Raw genomic sequence first — 17,376 nt, 5'->3', positions numbered from 1 at the left:
TCCCTCTCTATTCCACACTCCTCTTTTTGACTTTTACATTCCTCCCATCTTGTGTTAACCGTGCTATACCTCCTCACCCTCTTTTCCTTCAACTTTCTGTCCAGGCCGCTCCCCCCTCTCACCACCCAATGCTGACCCTCTCCTTCTCCTCCTGGAGGTGGGTGGGCGGACACCACTGGACCTTATCACAACCTTTCCCCTGTCTCACCCACCTGTCTCACTAGGACCCTAGCCTAATCTTCAACAAGAAGCAGACCAGACCGATCTCTCTGGCTCTGCGCTCAGGTGCCGCCACACTACCTGGATTTGTTCACTCCCCCGTATACCACCTCCTCACTCAACCACTGAAACTGAAATGCATCACACCCCTCCCCAGTGAAACTGTCCAGGGTTGGCAAGAAAGATTGACAATAACCAGCCTGTTGACAAGAGGCAAGAGGAGAGAGCATGAGCCCACTGGACCACTGTTCTGTTCCATTATAGACAGACATCCGTCTCTCTGAAGAATGACTTTATTATCCAGGGATATTAAATGTTCCTTTTTGGCCTTCACTGCCCCAAGCAGTTGGTTTTATCTGTTATATTTCATATGGCTGTCTTTGTCTAGTCTTAATCATCCAAATATTTGATTCAACCCACATTTTATGAGTGATTTTTATCTATATTGGTACGTTTTATGGATCTGCACACGTTTCTAATGTTGTCTAAATCTTGCCTTTTCTGTGTTGAATTAATGCACGAATTATGAATACAGATAGATGGAATAAAAACTTCTAACGGTGTATTGTTAGTTCCTAGCTGGTTAATTTTAATGTTCTCTAGTATTTCTATATGTTGACACTACTGGTACTTTCACAGCTCTACCAATGAAGATTTATTTTAAATTAGCTTCCTGTTTACATTGTCATGTGACCAAATATTGTCTCTGTATTGTACTTTATTGAGACCTTTGATAATGAATAGCATTTTTTTTTAAGAGCTTGACTCCACTTGTGAGTAGGCAGTTTATGGTTTCAGTGTACACATGTTTATGCTTATTTCTTATTTTTCTAGAGGCAGTGAGTGCTGTTTAGCTGAAATATGGTCACGCTGATCCCTTTGGGCTAATTATTAGCAGCAGGCAGCATGTTCTTTACCATGAGGGAGGGAAGGTGTCTCCTCTAAGAAAACTGAAACCAGTTGTATCAAAGCCTCTTCCAGCCTGTAATCTCACTGCAGTCACTTATGGAATGTGACTCACTAGCTAGTACACCTCCCCCACTCTATACTCCCTCTACCTCTCCAACACTCCTCTCATGCCTGTCTCCCTTTCCCTCCAAAACTGAGAGAGATTTGTATGAATGAGGCCCATGTCATCTAACATGATGCCTGGTGTGTCAGATCTACAGGTCTTAAGGCAGTATGTGTGGTAATATTCTTCTCAGCATTCATCAGGTCTTTGTCCTCCGGCTGCAGCCGAGTGTAAGCTACAGTATACCCTGCCGGAGTTTAGCAACAAAAGTTTCATGTCACAATTCCAGGCCCTCTTTGATGGAGGAAACATGCTATTTTGTAATTCCCATACAGTGTATTCTTACTTGCGCTAATTTGAGGGCTGATCAAGCAACTGAGTTACAATCGTAGTTATGGATATGGGGGCATTTCTTTCATCCATGTTTGAGTAGGATCCAGGGTGCTGAGCCTCATGCACTGTCAGTATGACAAACTCTTCAGTCTTTGTCTTCCAGAGTGTTCAGGTAAGTCATTCTCATGTTAAGGCCCTGAGTTTTTCCTGCTCAGTCACATGGCCAGGAAAAACCTCTGTCCCCTACATGTTGGTGTATCAATGTGTGTCTCTGTCTATCCTCATGTCCTGTCCTCCTCTCCCCCCTGCAGCATGCCACTGCCCCTCGTAGCTGATCTGCTGGAGACGTGTGTCGATGATGTCATCCGGACACCTGTTCCCATGGCGACAGCAGGCCTGCCTGCGGAGGCGGGACCAAGCATGGCAGCCTCCGCCTCCAGCCTCATGGCAGACGACACAGTCTCTCTTGCTGGTGAGCTTACACACACACACCGACAACAGTCATGCAAATACTAGGCTTACTATAGGTAACCGTAGTAGTAAAAACCTCCATTAAAAAGTACTCCCCCTTGCAAATGAAGTTGTTCGGTAAGGTTGTATAATGTTAAAAAGAAGAGAACTGCCTTACAAATATCCTGCCTACCAAGGCATCTTTTTTGTAATGGGAGGATAAGTACACCAAAAAACGCTTTTTAAAAATGTCAGTGTTATTGAAAGTTACGAATGGGACTATGAAATGTTTTCGATAGTTAGATTTTCTCTGTGTGCTCCACAAGGATTGGTGTTGGTATGTGTGCTGTGAGTAATGACTGTTTGTGTTTCTCCCACAGAGGCGGCAGCGCGGCTGAAGCAGCTGGAACTGGACAGTGCCCCACTCCCTGTCCCTTCCAGATCTAACGTCAATCTCAACATGAACAACCAGGTCAGTGCACTGAGCTGGGTGTGGAAGAGGAAAAGAGCAAATGGAAGGGCGGATATATTCTGCATGCCCTCTGTGCTCAAAGACACAGACATGCATACTGGGTACATACACTCTTGGACTCATGCACACACATTAACGGGAACACACACCACACTCTAAAGGGGACAAAGCCTGCTTAATGTCACTCTCGCGAGCAGCGCTGCATTGTAACGTATGGGAACGGGAGCCGAGAGCTGCATGGACAGTCTGGTGGGAGTGGGACAGTTTGTCAAAACAAAAGCATATGTGTGATATTTGATTTCGTAGGTAAGGGCAGGGGGTTTGCCACTAGTTTGAGTTTCTCTGGGACCCTAATGGGTTCCATATGCTGATGCAAACAGTAGGTCATTATGACAGGCTAATGTATAGACACAATGGCAGACAGGGAGCACCCCAGCAGGGTGTGAGTGGGGCTGGGTATGGGCTGGGGTGGCGAGCCATTGTATGGCAAGGGGGGCACAGTGTATCTGACTGCTCATAACAAAGCTATTGGTGATTTTAAAGATGTTTACTAAAGCGTGACACTTCCTCATGTGTGTGTATATTAGGAAGGTATGGCTAGTTTTAGGTACTCGTTTTCGACTCAGGGTCGCAAATAACTATTTTCTGAAATAGTTGCCGCACCAATGTGGAAGGTCAGACAAGATGTGAAGCTCAACTTCCCGCCTCCTCTCAGACCTCTCGTCTGTAAGGTTACTATGTTTATTTATCCAGAGGGAGGTGGAAGGCAAAGGATACCTTTTATTTATTGAACCTTTTATTTAACTAGGCAAGTCAGTTAAGAACAAATTCTTATTTACAATGACGGCCTAGGAACAGTGGGTTAACTGCCTTGTCAGCTCGGGGATTCGATCTAGCAACCTTTCGGTTACCGGCCCAACGCTCTAACCACTAGGCTACCTGCCGACATAACTACAACCTTTCCATTGTCCTTCCATGTGTTTGTCTGCGCGTTTTGTGTGCATGTGATTTCCCCCCCCCCCCCCCAACCACAGGAGGACGTGGTGAAGCTCACAGAGAAGTGTCTGAACAGTGTGGGCAGCAGCCCTGTGCTCGCTCCACTGCGCCCCCCAGAGGACCTGAAGAGCAACATCCTTAAAGCTCAGGCAGAGGCTGCCCTCAAGGTACTTTACTGGACTCTAGCACTCCGTCTGTGGACACTCAGAAATTATCTTGGGTCAGCATCGAAATTGCATAGGGATGCTTTGGATTCTTAGATGTAAATGAAGGTGTGTTGTATAAGTACTGTAAACCCTTGGATTTTGGATACTGCTGCAATTTTATATTGATTCTTCTAGCCCTCTCCTCGATGTACTGATGTTCTGTATGTTATAGGGATCACTGGAGGAGCACGTTGTGATCGGGGACAAGAACACCAACCTACAGGAAGCATCAGCCAGGTGAGTGAGGTCACAGAAAGACAGTATGGTTGTGTTCCTAGTCTCTACCCTTCACACAGAAATGTGCAGTGTTTCACTCCACCTCATGCATTAAGAGCATTGGACGACCAGACTTTATTGTACATTATTTGATGAGAAAGGAAACCCCCATCTTGGAATGATGGGTGGCAATGATGGGTGGCAGGTAGCCTAGCAGTTAAGAACTTTGGGCCAATATGAAAGGTCACTGGTTTGAATTCCAGAGCCGGCTAGGGGGAGAATCTGTGCCCTTGAGCAAAGCACTTTACCCTCGTCACTCTGGATAAGAGAGTCTGCTAAATGGCTAAAATGTAAATGGGATATCCCTGAGCTACCCCAACACTCCACAGCCAGCCTCAGCCAATCAGAACCTCCCTGCCGCTCAAGTCCATTAGCGGCTAGAATATTAATGAGGACTCTTAGCATAATTCTGTTATGACAATAATCCCTGAATCAACAGCTCATTCCCAGGGGATGACCACTTATCTGTGGGGCGGGACTCTTGTGGTTGATAGACAGTAGTGGTTCTTCCAGCAGCTATTCTAAAGTGATTTTGTATAGAGCTGAAGATTACAGGCTGACCACACTGCTCGCGTGTGCGAGCATTGCAAAATAAATTTAGAAATCTGTTATTCAATTGTTGCACCCACACTGCTCGCTCGCGTCAATGAGCGTCTGCGTTGCCAAGGGCTAAAATAGAACTCCTTTCTATTTCTGACGCAGATCGCGCTGCAAGTCCTGCCTCTCCCATCTCCTCATTGGTTTATAGAAGCAGGTACCCACGTGCCATCTCCTCATTGGTTATACCCACGTGGGTGATTGAAAGACGAACTGTGTTGCCAGTCGGTGTAGTAATACTATGAAAGTTTAGATGCCAATCACCATATAAGTTCAAAGATGAAAAGGCCTGTAAGGAGGAGAGATGACTAGAAACGATTCGGTTGACCGTTTTATGTGTGGATTAATTGTCGGAGTAGAGGACCTTGTGCATTTCAGGTAAAATAATAACTCGATGTTTATATCCCAGGACAAATTAGCTAGCAACAGCAAGCTAGCTAAATAGAACAAATTAGCTAGCAAGTGCAAGCTAACGAGCTAAATTGCCATAAATGTTTAATGCTTTTCGACCTGTTCCCAAATTTAATGTAATTGGTTCAGAGTTTGTTTTGTTATTTTAACCTGCGTGTCGTGATCACGTTTGGTGTAGGGGGACAAAATACATTTATGCATGATGGCGCACGCGCGCTGCCAGTTTGGGTTCCGTGTTAGTCTGAAAGAGTTCAAAGCAAACAATGTGCACAACAACAAGAATCGATGCAGCTTGTGTGTCCAGTGTGACTCACCAAACTGTGACTCGCATTGAAAATCTCAAATAGCCTATACAAACAGGGAATGTTGAATGTTAGGCTGAGTGTTGGTGTGGTGTAGATCTCTCCAAATGTCCACTGCTCGTCTGTCCCAGGCTGAAGGTGCGTAGTGGGCGTATGGGCAGCAACTCGTCCCTGTCTCTGACTGGACGTCCTGAGAGACATGAGTCATGGGACCTGCTCAAACCCACACTGCTGACTAATGCTGGGGCCAGGTGAGACTGCGATTTGAAAGTTTTGTCGGGTTTTTGGGGGTTTGTTTTTCAATGTGTTCTTGCTTAATTCTTCTTGAAGTGCCTTTGATGGTTCCTATGGGATGCTTATCGCCCTGTGTAAAATGATGTATGCATATGAGATGGAGGGAGGGAGTGGGCCACACCCAGATTAGAGGGGGCCACCTGTCCCGTTCTCCCGGCCATAAGATGCCACAGCCTCAGGACTACAGCTCCATCTGAGAGAATCATTTGAGATATACTGTATATTACCTCTTAGTTTCTAGTAGTGTTAAAGAGTACTCGAGGACTGGAGTGGGGAAACACGGTGGTAAGCTACTAGGCTGTATGTCGCAGAACTCAAGACAAAGCCGTTGTTTTTACACAGCTCTCTGCTGCCATCTGGAGGAGCATGGGAGTCATGTGTGCCCATGACTAAATTCTGCCTTGATACATGTCTTAGGGGTGTGCATCTTTCCCTTTTCAAGACGATTCGATTTGTATGTAGATACATGGGCTCCGATACATTTTAGTTTGTAACCATCGTGTTTGTGAGTCATCTTTCCATGGAGGGGTCATAATGGTATCTAGGCCAAACCGTTTGATTATGTGAGAACGATTTTCAGGATGTCTCATGGTCTGACAAACACCACTAGCTCTGTCACCTTTCACCGCAGATGCGGAAGTGCGACATCGACCGATGCAGAGGATTGAGAAGCATCCAATGCAAAAAAAAAATATGGATATCTCTAGCTTAAACTGCCAGATTTTAATGGGGATTGTTTAATATGCGTATTAGATTTCCGCGGGGCGTGGACAAATCGACTCTAGGAGGTTAAGTGTTTTAGCTAGTAATGTATTCATATTTATCGTTTGCAAATTAGCGATGACATAGCTAGGGTTGCAAAATTATCAGTACATTTTCAAAGTTACTGGTATCAGTCATTTTGGTAATTAACAGCAAATATATGGCAGTTATGAGAACTTGGTAAGTTATACTTGAATAACTTTAAAATGTAGTATTAATTTTGTATACATGTCCATGAGTTTCTAGTAGATAGACCATATGGTTCAAGAGACAATAGCCTACTAGTCATTAATGACGAAAGCATTTAGTCAACAATGGCATTATTTTCTATTACTCTGCAACTCTTCCAACTATTGACTTTTTTCACAACTGCCAACAGTTTGACTCCAAAACATTGACAGCACATACATATAAATGTGTACTATATATATGGATATTTTATGCTGAAACCCTCATATTAAACACCAATGGTATTCACTAAGATGGTTTATTTGTTTTACAGCTTTGTCATTCTGTTATTTCAATAATCTTATTTTATAATTTCATATATTTTACACACAGAGGGCCAGAGATAATTAGACACCTGTGATAATCTGTAGTATCCAAAAAGGCCACTAGATGTCATTTTATGAACTTCTAAATAAACCTTGAAAGTTACCAGAATTCTGAACTTTTCCAGTTATACCCTCCTTTTGCAACGCTAGACATAGCCAATAGCCATGTGCCTCGCAAAACTGGATTGCTGTCCTCGTTATGAAATTATTAACTTGACCCTGTATATCTAATAATGACCATATACACTGACTGTTTAAAGCAAAACTATTGCTGATGGTGAACCTGAACAATCACAAAATCGATTGTAAGCCCCGTTCAGCAGGTTTAGTAAGATGAGTTGTCTCCAGCAGCTTGCTTTTATTCTGGTAAAACACCATTTTCAACAGCAGATAGTTGACAATAACCTAGCAAATTACAGGTTGTCACTACTAATGAAGCCTAATATCGCGCAAAACATTTTAGCATTTGAATGTTGGAAGTGCCATGCAGATGTGCAAGATCAGGAACAGGCCACCTAGCTCGTATTGGTCAGCGCGTGAAGCTGTTTGACCAGGCTACTGATATTGCCTGGGGTTGTTCGTCATGCAAAAGGACTTGCAGATCAATGACTGTCAACACAGTTGCATGCTTAGTTTGACATTGAAGGAGAGGATGCATCAGTTGTCACAAAAGATAAGATGTAATTTTCAAAAGGCAGAAAGAAGGTATTATGAGCAAAACACATTGAATCGTGATTCGTTAAGTTTTGAGTCAATTTTCTAACAGACGCCTGCCACATTTTTGATTGGTTTGGGGTTCACGGACCGATGCACGCATATCTTAAAGATTTGAATCGTTGAATCATTACATCCATGTCTTTGCATATTAAGCACATGTCAGGATTTTATTTCCATTGAAAATGTGCACGTTAGCCTTGCAATTTCAGTACCTCATCAGACTCTAAATGAATGAAAAACTCTTATCCATCTATCTTGTCTCTCTGTTCTCTTCAGTGTTGAGTTGTTGGCTGCGGATCTCATGCCGTCAGCAACCATGATGTCTGCTGAAATACTTAACGAAGGACTGCCATCAAAGGTTTCAAATTTAAGCTGTGTTTTGCTTTACCAGTTTCTCGCTTGCGTTGCATATAGCAAAATACATCTGAATGCACAGAAATAATTGTATGTGAATGTGTGAGCTGTTAACATAGCCGTTGGCTTGTCGCTACGCAGGCCAAACCAGAGGAGCTGGAGATGCCCTCCCTGCCGCCGCTGCCGGTCCCGCTGAGTGATAACCTGATAGATTTCTCAGATCCAACCCCAGTAGTAAGTCTCTAGACCCCATCTGCCATAAAATAACCCTCACTGACTCATGTTTTAGCTACTGTAGCTGAATGCGGTTGTCCACAACAGTCAAGACTTAATAAAAAACCAGTGTCTTGAAATTTCTATCACAATTGAGTTCATAGGCCTGCAGTATGTTGACAAGTGTGGCGCTTTGAGTGTAACTCTTGAACGTGGATCTTTTGTAGTTACCACCAGCACCAGTGCAATCTAAGTCCATGATATCACCTCGCTGGATCGTCCCTGCTGCAGTGAGTACTAGTGTCCTCTGGGCTTTAGTGCTCCTGTCTGTCTTTAGTCTGTCCATGATGGACTTTCCTCAGGGCCTAAGTATGTCTGTCTTTTAGTCTGTCTGTCCATAGTCCATCCCTCATGTAGAGACTGACCCAGTCCACTTTCCTTCTCCTCCCATTCTAATGCAGCTGCCCACTGCCATCTTTACTAACGGCCTCCTTGACCCCTCTGCCAAGACCGCCGCCCCTCTCCAACCTGAAGGGGTGGCTCTTGCCCCAACCCTGCACCCCCATCTGTTCTCTCAAACTCACAATGTGATTGCCACAAGGTAAATCAGTCATTACACGTCATCATTGCTGCCTTGTCCTAGTGCTGTTTTGATCATCTCATCTGGACATTGTGTTCATGATAGCTAGTCTTAGTTGCTATGCGTTTTTGGCACCATGTCATATGCTATGTTTAGTATGCTGTGTAGAGAGTAGACCAAATAATTCCCCTTGTTATTAATGGAAGCTTGTTGTGTTTAACATCCCCTTTGACTTAATTATGTTCCTGATGAGCTTCCATATCTTGTTCTAATAACATGGTGAAGGCTAGAGCTTGATTTTTGATTTTATACTACATCTCTGCACAAGTTATGAAGTTTGGTTATCCTGTTGAATGAACTGTTAGTTAGGATTAATGTTGTGGACTCTAGAAGGTAGTAGGCTTTCTGGGTTTGTCATTTTACAATTACAAAAAAGCAGCGCTCGCGTCAAGTAAATTGTAGAATTTCACTGTTGGGTCTACTACACCTGTTGTATTCGGCGCATGTGACAAATAAAATGTGATATGATTTCTGCTGCAGGCAGGTCTCCTGAAACAATATGCATAGGATGATGGATATGCACTTTCTCATTTTGGCTTCTCATTACGTTGTGTTCTCTTGCGTCCCCTTATACTGGTTAGCAATACAATATTACTGTTCTACTAGAATATTACTATTATACATGACTGTATGTTGTGCACACTGAAAGGTAGGAGTTCCGGGATTTTAATTTTGTACTCCTCTCACCAGCATTGCTGCCCAGGTACCCAAGAAGGACGGCACAAAGCCCAAAGGTCTGTTGACCACTGAGCTCTGAGAGGGAATCAGGGGGGCTAGCTTCTGCCCTGCTCACAACAAGTATGTGCTATTCCTGGCATTCCCAAACTAGTGGGCTACTTCCCACCCTTAACACAAGATTCATTATTTACTGCATTTCCAAAACTGGGGAAAGTTCCTGCCCTGGTGACAACCAGCAACTCCTATGGCATTCCCAAACAATTCCCAAACCAGCTGCAATCATGAAATTGGATTATTGGAATTCCTTCTCACTACATTCCAGTTTAGAGAAGTATTTATTCTTTTTTTTTTTTTTCTCAGTATTTTAGTACTTTAGTTGTGTGTCACTGGTCCTCTCATAAGCATTCCTAATTACCTACACAGTGTACACACAGTTCTTTTAGATATGTTTATAGCAGGAAGGGACTGCAATAAATGCTGAGAGCTAAGGAAGAGGACAAAGCAAAGATGACCATGTCTGACTGGACTCTTTGAGACAATTTTTTTGACACCCTTTGGCATTGGGTACATTCTTGTGTTCAGCACACCATCTCCACACAGCCCATTCAGGTAGATGATCTGTCAACCTGAGGCTGCCTACCTGGATGAAGAACCACTGTATCAAAGAACCTAGCCTCATCACTGTACCTCAAACCGCTGAATTAAATTGGAGCACTGGACCTGGACTCTTAATAGGATGACATTTTACTATTTTTATTTGATTTTGTCCTGTTTTTTTTTTCCCCTTTTGATTTTTTTAAGTGAGTTGTATTGATCAAGCGCCAGCATTTAGTGTTCAGTTAGGACCTGGCTTTCACTAGAATGTTCTGATCCAGATTATGACTCGATCATCTGAGGATGACAACGGCAATCTGTAGCATGCAGGTATGAATTGAGCCACGAATAAGTCATATCTAAAACGTTATATCTTTTCTATATCCATATAAAAACACTAGCTACGACCTGCCTTATTTAGCTAGCTCAATGTGAAATTCTGATTGTGTAACTTTATACAACAAGGAACTACTAATACCTCTATTATTACTCCTGTGTCTAGGCCTATACTTACTGTACTTTTATTTTTTGTGTTACTGTATGTGATGGTAATTTCTCATCATGTAGTCTTGACACTGTTTCTGGATGTGGTCATCAATGATTCTCAGGCTGACACGGGAAATAGGCCTATCACAAACTGGCACTCCATTGGTTCTTCTCCAGACTAACCCAATCACATCTAGGATCTCTGGCGGTACGAGTGAGTCAGTCAACTCTACTATTGACTCACATAAATGTATTTCAGATATCAGACTTTTTATATGTTGCCTCTGCGGACGGTAGATCAGAAGTAGATATTTTGCGAGACTGTGTGCAGTAGAGGTACAAGCAGAAGGAATTATTTTAAATACTGCTAATTTGACTAAGTAAACTGTGAGCTATTAACACCCATCTCAACAGAAAAGTCTTAAACATCACGTTTATTCATTTTTTTGTGAAGTTTCAGAATAATTGATGGTTTCTTGATTATGTTTTTGCTGGAATACTTAAAAGAACAGCTAAGCTTTGTAATATTATCTCTCTCTATTGGCTGTATCATGAGTTATCTAAACTGATTTGCCTGGCAAGAACATTCTGTGTCATATAAATGATTTATCTGCATCAGAAATTGTAGAGATAGTGATTGACCAACATGAGTGCTCTGTGTACCTACCTAAACTTTTCTTTTTGCCTCTATCTGAGATGAGACTTTTCTTAGTTAGAAATTATACTTCACCATGTAAGTGCAATTTTTGCTGTAGCTCTTCTACGTTAATTTATTCCTCTTTTTGTAAGAGCACCCTTATTCACACTGTATTTAAGTTGTTTGTAGATGTAAAAATTGCTCTAGGTATTGTCACCACACCAATTTGTATCATGTACATTGATCATCATTACTTTTGAAGGATATGTAGACTGTTAAGCCAGTAGCAATTTTGTACAATGTAGTAAATTCTTCAAGTAAAAAAAGTATTCAAAAAAACAAGTGTGAATTCTTCCAATTAATATATCTGGGCCTTGTCTCTACTACGACAAATAAATAAATAAAAAATGTGAATCATATGTCCATCAGCATCAATTGGAACTGTTTATTGGTACTGCAGGAGCTGTAGTTCTGTGTTAGCACGTTCTAACACTAGAGGGCAACATTAGGTGATGTTGGACTCTGCCGTTTTATTATCAACCCTGTCTGTTTAGTGCTCTGGTTTAACACCACACTTAATTTGCCCCATGGGATTGGTCTCAATTATTATTTATTTATTTTTAATAATAATTATAATTGTGTCATGTGAAGACGAGGCTTAGTTCTTAACGTGTAGGCTAAAATGTATATTGATACCATGCACCTTTTATGTTGTGTTGTCTAATATAGTATCAGGTCAAAAACCACACCAGGCTGATACTGATCACTTCGCTTTTTATTTTACGTCATGTTCATTTGAATGCATAAAAGGGAAAACATGGTCACTTTTTTTCCCTGTACAGTACTGACCATAATAATGAAGTCCATCCAACCATAGTCGCCCACTGCCTTATCCCCAAACCCCAGAATAGCCTGCATTCTGCTTAGGCTCCCGTGGCTCTCTCACTCTGTTGGTATACTGTTAAGATAATTTACGCTCGAGACCCACCAGTTCACTGGTGGCGCAGGCTCTGTTCTGGCTCAGTGCGTCTCGTTCGCGCAATGGATTGTTGGAGTTGCCAAGTACCTCGTAGTGAACACGAATCTTGCGCCAGGTTTTTGGACTCGTCTTATGGACTTGGTCAAATTTGACTTGTCCAGTCGCGATGTTTGCTTAATGTATTTCAATGATAACGAATCTATTTCGTAAAGAAAACTGACGGGATAGGTTACTCGGAAAGGGAACTCCCGACAACCCGAAGCATGTGTACCTCTCCAGAGTAATTTTTTTGCGCAAGGTGATAGTGACGGTGAAGACAGTTGAGCTACCTTTTCTAGTTGGTTAAGAGGAACGAGTCAAATACTTACGGATTACTACCCTGTGGTTCTTTGACAGGGTCGCCTCGATCTTAGAGTGGAACGTTAGGGAGGACACTTGTGAGGCTTTATCGTCTGTTTTACACATCTTAACGCTTTTCCAACTTCTGGCATTGGACCACAGTTTTGAAGGAAGACCATGGCATCGGAAACCACTCCAGTGTTGTCGAAACAGGTTTTACTTTGGCTGATTGTAGGTGAGTTTTGGAGAAACGCAAGAGCGTAGCGCAGGGCATCGCTATCCCTAACTCCCTCGAGGCTTTTGTTCCTTTTCTACAGATGGCCGGACATGAAAGAGAATTTATGAACGATGTCCAAAACATCCGATAGAAACTGCAAAAGTGATTATCATAAATTATTTTGATAACCATTTCCAGATGGGTTAACAATATATGCAACCGATTCATATTATTCAAAAAGAGAACTTATATTGAAGAATAATATAAACATAACGATTAGGCCTACACGTGCTTGTCTGATGCCATATGGTTGGTTTATATATGTTTGTGTGTATAAACTCAGCAAAAAAAGAAACGTCCTCTCACTGTCAACTGCATTTATTTTCAGCGAACTAGCGTGTATATATTTGTATGAACATAATATTCAACAACTGAAACATAAACTGAACAAGTTCCACAGATGTGACTAACAGAAATGGAATAATGTGTCCCTGAACAAAGGGGGGTCAACATCAAAAGTAACAGTCAGTATCTGGTGTGGCCACCAGCTGCATTAAGTACCGCAGTGTGCATCCTCCTCATGGACTGCACCAGATTTGCCAGTTCTTGTTGTGAGATGTTACCCCACTCCTCCACCAAGGCACCTGCAAGTTCCTGGACATTTCTGGGTGGAAATGGCCCTAGCCCTCACCCTCCAATCTAACAGGTCCCAGATGTGCTCAATGGGATTGAGATCTGGGCTCTTCGCTGGCCATGGCAGAACACTGACATTCCAGTCTTGCAGGAATACACGCACACAATGAGCAGTATGGCTGGTGGCATTGTCATGCTGGAGGGTCATGTCAGGATGAGCCTGCATGAAGGGTGTCACATGAGGGAGGAGGATGTCTTCACTGTAATGCACAGCATTGAGATTGCCTGCAATGACAAGCTCAGTCCGATGATGCTGCGACACACCGCCCCAGACCATGACGGACCTTCCACCTCCAAATCTATCCCGCTCCAGAGTACAGGCCTCGGTGTAACACTCATTCCTTTGACGATAAACGCGAATCCGACCATCATCCCTGGTGAGACAAAACCGCGACTCGTCAGAGAAGAGCACTTTTTGCCAGTCCTGTCTGGTCCAGCGACGGTGGGTTTGTGCCCATAGGCGACGTTGTTGCCGGTGATGTCTGATAAGGACCAGCCTTACAACAGGCCTACAAGCCCTCAGTCCAGCCTCTCTCTGCCTATTGCGGACAGTCTGAGCACTAATGGAGGGATTGTGCATTCCTGGTGTAACTCGGGCAGTTGTTGCCATCCTGTACCTGACCCGCAGGTGTGATGTTCGGATGTTCCGATCCTGTGCAGGTGTTAAAAAATGTGTACGTCGCTCTGGATAAGAGCGTCTGCTAAATGACTTAAATGTAAATGTTAAACATGGGCTGCCAATGCGAGGATGATCAGCTGTCTCCCTGTAGCGCTGTCTTAGGCGTCTCACAGTACGGACATTGCAATTTCTTATTTCTTGCCCTGGCCACATCCGCAGTCCTTATGCCTCCTTGCAGCATGCCTAAGGCACGTTCACGCAGATGAGCAGGGACCCTGGGCATCTTTCTTTGGTGTTTTTCAGAGTCTGTTAGAAAGGCCTCTTTTAGTGTCTTAAGTTTTCATAACTGTGACCTAAATTGCCTACCGTCCTGTTAGTGTCTTAACGACCGTTCCACAAGTGCATGTTCATTAATTGTTTATGGTTCATTGAACAAGCATGGGAAACAGTTTTTAAACCCTTTACAATGAACATCTGTGATGTTATTTGGATTTTTTCAAATTATCTTTGAAAGACAGAGTCCTGAAAAAGGGATGTTTCTTTTTTTTTGCTGAGTTTATATATGTGGTTGTGTCTATGTCTATATATCTATATATGAAAAGTAATTCATGAAGCCTAATTATAAAATATCATATGGGTATTTGCATAACATTTTGTGAAAGGAGGATGATCTTGTCAAAATTATGCAATTTTGACAAGCCATAAGCCTGTCTTTGAATAGGACAACATTTTGACTTAACAGCAAGTTGAAGGTGCTCAAAACGGACCCATCCACACAGGTCAATTTTATCTAATGTTTTAATAATGCATGGGGCCCTCCTGCTGTCGAGAAATAGTGCACACATCTTAACCAGCCTACTGTGCTGAGGGCTGAAGTCTGATAAGGTGTGCTGCTGTCTGTGCACACCTAAGGGTCCAACTCAAGGTGTCATAACAAATCATACCGACTTTGGGAGCATCAATATCATGGTTTGCGTTTTCAACAACACAATAAATAGACTGTCAATCTCGACAGAAAAATAATGCATCCCTCCCTACCTTGTAGGCATACCCAGTATCGACGGTTTGGCTATCTCCGAATGTCATTAAACTTTGGGGCGTTTGGTAACAGATGCCTCTTTCCATTCATCAAATGCCCACTGCGCAGTTTGGATTGATATATGGATTTTATTTGACAGTTTAAAAAAACTATACATGCATATACAGTACCAGTCAAAAGTTTGGACACCTACTCATTCAAGGGTCTTTCTTTATTTGTAAAATGTTCTACATTGTAGAATAATGGTGAAGACAAACTATGAAATAACACATTTCAGTCTCCTCTGAACAGTTGATGTTCAGATGTCTCTGTTACTTGACCTCTGGGAAGCATGTATTTGGGCTGCAATTTCTGAGGCTGGTAACTCTAATGACCTTATCCTCTGCAGCAGAGGTAACTCTGGGTCTTCCTTTCCTGTGGCGGTCCTCATGAGAGCAAGTTTCATAATAGTGCTTGGTGGTTTTTGCCACTGCACTTGAAGAATCTTTCAAAGTTCTCTAAATTTAGCAGATTGACTGACCTTCATGTCTTAAAGTAATGATGGACTGTCGTTTCTCTTTGCTTATTTGAGCTGTTCTTGGCATAATATGGACTTGGTCTTTCACCAAATAGGGATGTCTTCTGTATACCACCCCTACCTTGTCACAACACAACTGATTGGCTCAAACGCATTAGGAAGGAAAGAAATTCCACAAATTAGCTTTTAACAAGGCACACCTGTTAATTGAAATGCATTCCGGGTGACTACCTTATGAAGCTGGTTGAGAGAATTCCAAGAGTGCAAAGCTGTTATCAAGGCAAAGGGTTGTTTGAAGAATCTCAAATATAAAATATATTTTGATTTGTTTAACAGTTGGTTACTACATGATTCCGTTATTTCATAGTTTGTTTTCAATATTATTCTACAATGTAGAAAATAATAAACATAAAGAAACTCTTGACTGGTACCGTGTGTGTATGTCTGTGTGTGTGTATATATATATATATTCGTACAAAGATTTTAAAACATTACCAGGATTGAGCAATAAAGTTGGATTTATTTCCATTCTGGTCCTTATTTTTTTGTTAAATAGGTCCCTATTTTTTTTTTTTTTTACATGAATACCTATACAATTACATAGATCTAGACACAGTTCAGAGAGAGAGACAAAAAAAGTTTATACTGTTCACACCTTAGCCAGCTTTTGACATTATTTTTAAAGTGGTTATGGTTGGTATGGCTTTGAGTTGCTGTGTTTGTGTGTTCCACTTAACAGCGCAGGTATATAAAAATGTGTTATCAGATAGACTTATATTTCAAACTGTGAATATTAGGCTCTGGTATTATACTGGTGGACATCTCTAACAAATGAAAAATAGTTGGGTAGGTACCTGGGGGCTGAGTCCATGATAATTCTGTGGACCAGACCAAGTTGTAATACTACTCGTTGTTTCACAGATATCCAGCCTAGCTGCTTAAAATGCTCGACCTCCAAATGAATATGAGGGGGAGTTTAAGTACAATTCTTACAAGCTTGTTTTGGCTGGTCTGTTAAGGGTTCCAAAAGGGTTCTTCAGCTGTCCACATAGGAGAACCCTTTTTGGTTCCAGGTAGAACCCGCTGTAGAAAGGGTTCTAACTGGAACCAAAAGGGTTCTACATTCAAAAAATGTAGAACTAGGAATAGATATAGCCCTTGGTTCACTCCAGACCTGTCTGCCCTTGATCAGCACAAAAACATCCTGTGGCGTTCTGCATTAGCATGGAATAGCCCCTGTGACATGCAACTTTTTAGGGAAGTTAGGAACCAATATACACAGGCAGTTAGGAAAGCTAAGGCTAGCTTTTTCAAACATAAATTTGCATCCCGTAGTACAAACTCAAAAAGGTTCTGGGACATTGTAAAGTCCATGGAGAATAAGAGCACCTCCTCCCAGCTGCCCACTGCACTGAGGCTTGGAAACACTGTCACTACCGATAAATCCACAATAATTGAGAATTTCAATAAGCATTTTTCTACGGCTGGCTACCCCTACCACGGTCGACAGCCCTGCGCTCCCCACAGCAACTCGCCCAAACCTCCCCCACTTCTCCTTCACCCAAATCCATATAGCTGATGTTCTGAAAGAGCTGCAAAATCTGGACCCCTACAAATCAGCCGGGCTAGACAATCTGGACCCTCTCTTTCTAAAATTATCTGCCGAAAATTATTGCAACCCCTATTACTAACCTGTTCAACCTCTCTTTCGTATCGTCTCCGATTACCATAGATTGGAAAGCTGCTGTGGTCATCCCCCACTTCAAAGGG

At 42.4% G+C, this 17,376-nt stretch overlaps 2 protein-coding genes across 7 annotated transcripts in view; both read left to right on the top strand.

Moving 5' to 3' along the window:
• epb41l5 (erythrocyte membrane protein band 4.1 like 5) overlaps positions 1-11,542 on the top strand; it is a 45,105-nt gene extending 33,563 nt beyond the window's left edge. For 4 of the 6 annotated variants that reach the window (XM_071355477.1, XM_071355478.1, XM_071355479.1 and 1 more), the window contains 10 exons: positions 1,876-2,036; positions 2,395-2,486; positions 3,521-3,649; positions 3,861-3,925; positions 5,406-5,525; positions 7,878-7,959; positions 8,097-8,189; positions 8,396-8,458; positions 8,630-8,769; positions 9,499-11,542. In XM_071355477.1, the coding sequence (XP_071211578.1) occupies positions 1,876-2,036; positions 2,395-2,486; positions 3,521-3,649; positions 3,861-3,925; positions 5,406-5,525; positions 7,878-7,959; positions 8,097-8,189; positions 8,396-8,458; positions 8,630-8,769; positions 9,499-9,565 (1,012 nt within the window). In that variant the 3' untranslated portion in view covers positions 9,566-11,542. The remainder of the gene's footprint in view (positions 1-1,875; positions 2,037-2,394; positions 2,487-3,520; positions 3,650-3,860; positions 3,926-5,405; positions 5,526-7,877; positions 7,960-8,096; positions 8,190-8,395; positions 8,459-8,629; positions 8,770-9,498) is intronic. The other 2 variants (XM_071355480.1, XM_071355481.1) reach the window with 2 other exon arrangements.
• A 1,013-nt stretch (positions 11,543-12,555) lies between these two features.
• LOC139546741 (receptor activity-modifying protein 1-like) overlaps positions 12,556-17,376 on the top strand; it is a 67,124-nt gene continuing 62,303 nt past the window's right edge. Inside the window, exon 1 of the mRNA XM_071355474.1 lies at positions 12,556-12,756. Coding sequence (XP_071211575.1) covers positions 12,699-12,756 — 58 coding nt within the window. The 5' untranslated portion in view covers positions 12,556-12,698. The remainder of the gene's footprint in view (positions 12,757-17,376) is intronic.

Source organism: Salvelinus alpinus, chromosome 20 (assembly GCF_045679555.1).
Source record: "Salvelinus alpinus chromosome 20, SLU_Salpinus.1, whole genome shotgun sequence".
NCBI lineage: Eukaryota > Metazoa > Chordata > Actinopteri > Salmoniformes > Salmonidae > Salvelinus > Salvelinus alpinus.
Note: the sequence above shows the minus strand (reverse complement) of the source record. Positions and strands in the feature narration are given on the sequence as shown.